Source organism: Solanum lycopersicum, chromosome 8, assembly GCF_036512215.1.
Source record: "Solanum lycopersicum chromosome 8, SLM_r2.1".
In the NCBI taxonomy this organism is placed as follows: Eukaryota; Viridiplantae; Streptophyta; class Magnoliopsida; order Solanales; family Solanaceae; genus Solanum; species Solanum lycopersicum.
This window is the reverse complement of record NC_090807.1, coordinates 53436644-53440754: the sequence shown is the minus strand read 5'-3', so window position 1 is coordinate 53440754 and position 4111 is coordinate 53436644. Positions and strand designations below refer to the sequence as shown.

General features: G+C 39.3%; 1 protein-coding gene across 1 annotated transcript; it reads right to left on the bottom strand.

Annotated features, from left to right (window-relative positions):
- Positions 1-284: 284 nt before the first annotated feature.
- LOC138338037 (uncharacterized) lies at positions 285-3658 on the bottom strand. The gene is made up of 3 exons (XM_069288498.1): positions 3217-3658; positions 2668-3166; positions 285-2241 (listed from the first exon to the last, which is right to left on the bottom strand). The coding sequence occupies exons 1-3, from the start codon at positions 3656-3658 to the stop codon at positions 285-287; spliced, it is 2898 nt and encodes a 965-aa protein (XP_069144599.1).
- Between the last annotated feature and the right edge of the window lie 453 nt (positions 3659-4111).

The window sequence follows — 4111 nt, the reverse complement described above, 5'->3', positions numbered from 1 at the left end:
CATATTCCTTAGACTTAGGATTCATTGTTATGAGATCAGACAACTTTTTAGGATCTAATTGTAAACTCCGCATGCATGTCATATTATTAAAGTTAACGTAACTGAAATGAAAATAAGATGACAAATATTAGAAAGAGTAGGAACATAGAAGATGACTAGAACTTTATTGCATTGAATGGGAAAGGATAGAAGGGTTAACAATAAAACGAAACAAACTAGAATGTTTGAATTACAACCCTGAGAATAATCCAAGAAAATAAAATAAAAAAAACAGCAAAACAAAACTACCATGACTCCTTTTTTGTAGGGAGAGGAGTGGCTTTCCAGTTATTAAGTTGGATATTCGGGCCGATAAACTGCACATCCATATGACTAGTGCCCTCACCCCTCTGAGTCATATTTACCTCATAAAACATTTCCTTGATACCTTGGCACATTTCATCCACATCATTTTGGATTGGTAAGTCTGGACATGGTTCACCTTGAGATTTAATGAAAGACTGAGCAATATGGTGGATCGGCTTCGACAGATTCCAAGTATTTCTTTTACGATCTTTTGCCCATTTTCTATCAAATCTAGTTGGATTGAAACCCAAACCGAATGTATCTTGATTACCCATTGGACTGATAGGATTCACAATTCCTTGCAACGACAAACCTAACCCCTTTCCGGGCTCATAGCCATTTTGTACCATTTGAGCTACCACCATGACTGAAGTAGAAGACAGACGAGGTTGGAGGATAGGATTTCCTTCTAAGAACTGATTAACCGTTATTATCTCCAAAGCCTGATAGTTGAGGGATTCACAACCTCTTTTAGCCTCAATGCATGGTATTGAAGGATCTCGGGTGATTGAGAGATCGTCTTCACCATGGACAATGATTTCTTGTTTGTTATGTTCAAACTTGACCACTTGGTGTAGAGTAGATGGCACAGCTTTTGCCATGTGGATCCATGGCCTACCCAAAAGCAGATTGTAAGACGTGTCCATGTCTATAACTTGGAAAGTGATTCCAAACTGCGCTGGTACAATTGTAACAATTAAGTATATTTCGCCAAGAGTATCCCGTTTTGCACCATCAAATGCCCGTACACAAACATTGTTAGTACGAATTCTATCAGTGTTGATTTTTAAACTCTGCAGAGTGGAAAGAGGGCATATGTCTACACCTAATCCTCCATCAACCATGACTCTCTTCACATAGTGTTCTTCACATTTTACGGTTAAATGTAGAGCCCTATTATGTCCAGATCCTTCCAAGGGCAATTCATCATTAGTGAAAGTGATTCTATTCACCTCAAAAATTCGATTGACCATATTTTCCAAGTGACCTACCGTAATGTTTTCTGATATATGTGCCTCATTCAAAGTTCTGGTCAACACTTCACGATGTTCTTTAGAATGTATGAGTAATGACAATAAAGAGATTTGAGCAGGCATTTTCCTCAACTGATCTATAACAGAATAATCCTGAGCTTTCATCTTTTTCAGAAACTCTTCAGCATCTTCCTCAGTGACTGGTTTTTTCATCGGCATGTGATTTTCTTTGATTTGTTTGTCCCTCCTTAATTCTTCCGGAGCATAACATCTTCCGGAACGAGTCAAACCTCTTGTTTCATTTGTTTCTTCGACAATCTCCTTTCCCTTGTGAGTAACGACGACTTTGTTGTAGTTCCACGGAATGGCCTTGGTGTTTGTGATAGGAAGTTGTGCTGCAATTTGTATCACAACTGGATCTTTCATACCTTTTTGATTTTGATCAAACGTTGAAAATTTACCAGGAATGTAGCATTTTGGTCCATTCAACGGTACGTCTTCTCTTTTTATGGACTCAGGGACATACAACACTAGCTTCCTCGAGTTCCCAGAATTCAAACGTGCACCTTTAGCAATTATCGGTGCCCTTTGTATGGGTTCTAAAACCATACTAGACTCTTCTCTTAAAACCTTGCTTTCCACTTTTGATCTACCTGTTTGCTCATAATCTTCAAAAATGTCAACCATCCTCACAACACGCTCATTATTATGAGTAGGGAGTGGGTTATTGGTGACATTCGATGCTTCCTCATTGCGTACCTCGATTACCTTGTCCTCAATTAACTTCTCAATGACTCTTTTTAGAGTCCAACAATTCTCTGTGCTATGACCTGGAGCGTTGGCGTGATACTCGCATATAACAGTCGGATCAAAACCTCTTGCATTTGGATTGACAATGTACGGATTGACAGGTTCAACCAGTCTCAATTGTATCAGTTTTCGTAACAAACTCGTATACGATTCCCCAATTGGGGTAAAATTTTCTTTTTGACCTTATTTTCTCGTATAGTTTGCCCGGGGACGTGGATTATATGGCGCCTGGAAATTTTGTTGTTGTGGGCGAGAAACTTGTGGGGTAGGCCCCCGCCATTGTTGGCGCGAAGGAGGCCGAACATACGCCTGAGTATTGAGAACTGCATATTGGGACGGGTAATAATGCCGAGGAGAATTATATTATTCTTGTTGGACTTGACAATAAGGAGGGTTCATGCCTATTTGAACACCTCTTGATTCAGATGCCGCCATGGGCCCTTCCTCCTTCTTTTTTCGATTGATAAAATTACCGGATCCACTTTGTATTGCTTGTGTGGTAGCTCTAATGGCTGCTTGACTCACAATCTTACCCTACTTTATGCCATTCTCTACCATTTCTCCGATCTTAATCGCTTCGGCGAAAGGCTTGCCCATTGCGGCGAGAAGATAATGAAAGTAGTCAGGTTCTTGAGCCTGGAGAAAAACATCAATTAGCTCATAGTCTTTCATCGGCGGCTTGACTCTAGCCGCCTGCTCCCTCCATCTTATGGCATATTCCCTAAAACTTTCTGATGGCTTTTTTTTCATATTAGCTAGGGAATTGCGATCGGGAACAATATCAATATTGTATTGAAATTGTTGGACAAAATCTTGTGCCATATCATCCCAAACGTGCCAATGAGAAATGTCCTGATCGATAAACCATTCTGATGCTACGCCTGTTAAACTCTCTCCAAAGTAAGCCATAAGAAGTTCTTCTTTTCCTCCGGCTCCTCTCAACTGATTACAGAATCTTCTCAAATGAGCCACTGGATCGCCATGACCATTATATTTATCAAATTTTGGAGTTTTGAACCCTAGAGGCAAGTGAACATCTGGAAACATGCACAAGTCCTTAAATGAGACACTTTTGTGTCTCCCAGACCTTGCATATTCCTTATGTTTTGTTCCAAACTCCTCATTTTTCTTGAAATTTCTTCATGTTCCTTATTCTTAATGTTTTTCTCAACTTCAATGGGAGAACTGTATTTGTGGTGATTAGGAACATTGAAAGTTAATTTAGGGGCATGACCTTGGCCGTATTGATCTTTGTGTATAGGGTCATCATTGGATTGTTGTACCAGTGTCGGTTGAGGAATTGTATTAGTTTGGACAGTAGGCATGAAAAGCGGATTATTCATCATTGATGGTTTTAACGGGTTTACTGAGGAAGTTCCGACAGTATTAGATGTGTTAATGTAGGGTCCAAACCCAGGTGGATAAACCGGGTCACTTGTTGAGACTTGGATGGGGAATGACATATTCACATTCAAATATTCTCGAATTGAAGGTGGAGGAGCTTGCCCATTCATCCAAGCTTCGTACATTTCGGTCATTTGTTGTCTTAACATTTTCACCTCTTCTATAGGTACCGATTCTTGCGCAACCATTTGGGTTTGTGCGTCGTCATTTTAGGACTCTGTTCCATCTTTATGTGTCATCTTTTCTTTCCCTTTTGATCTTGTGTTATATTGATGAGATGCCAGCTCTCCTCACAAACCAACCACCTTTAAAACTCTCTAAATTCTCATATATATATATAAAAGAAACATGTGTTAGGATTCAACATATTGAGGATATTAAATTCACGTTGTATGTTATGCACCTAGATTTTCATATGTCTACAATGTGTTTTGGAAGACTTTTATGTTTCATCCTGGCTTTGGATGACTTACTTATGTCATTTGGTCTCCTACTTTACTTACTTGAATAATTTGAATGTATTTTGATCGAACCTATTAAAGGTTGCCTACGTATCATGTTTGAACATGAATCAGATC

What these genes read in the sequence shown, in the direction of transcription:
- LOC138338037 (XM_069288498.1), bottom strand. Translation starts at nt 3,658, where the DNA reads ATGTACGAAGCTTGGATGAATGGGCAAGCTCCTCCACCTTCAATTCGA. An exon ending in AAACATAAGGAATATGCAAG is followed by an intron (nt 3,167 to 3,216) that starts GTCTGGGAGACA and finishes GCATGTTTCCAG; the next exon opens with ATGTTCACTTGCCTCTAGGG. An exon ending in ATGGTAGAGAATGGCATAAA is followed by an intron (nt 2,242 to 2,667) that starts GTAGGGTAAGAT and finishes GATACAATTGAG; the next exon opens with ACTGGTTGAACCTGTCAATC.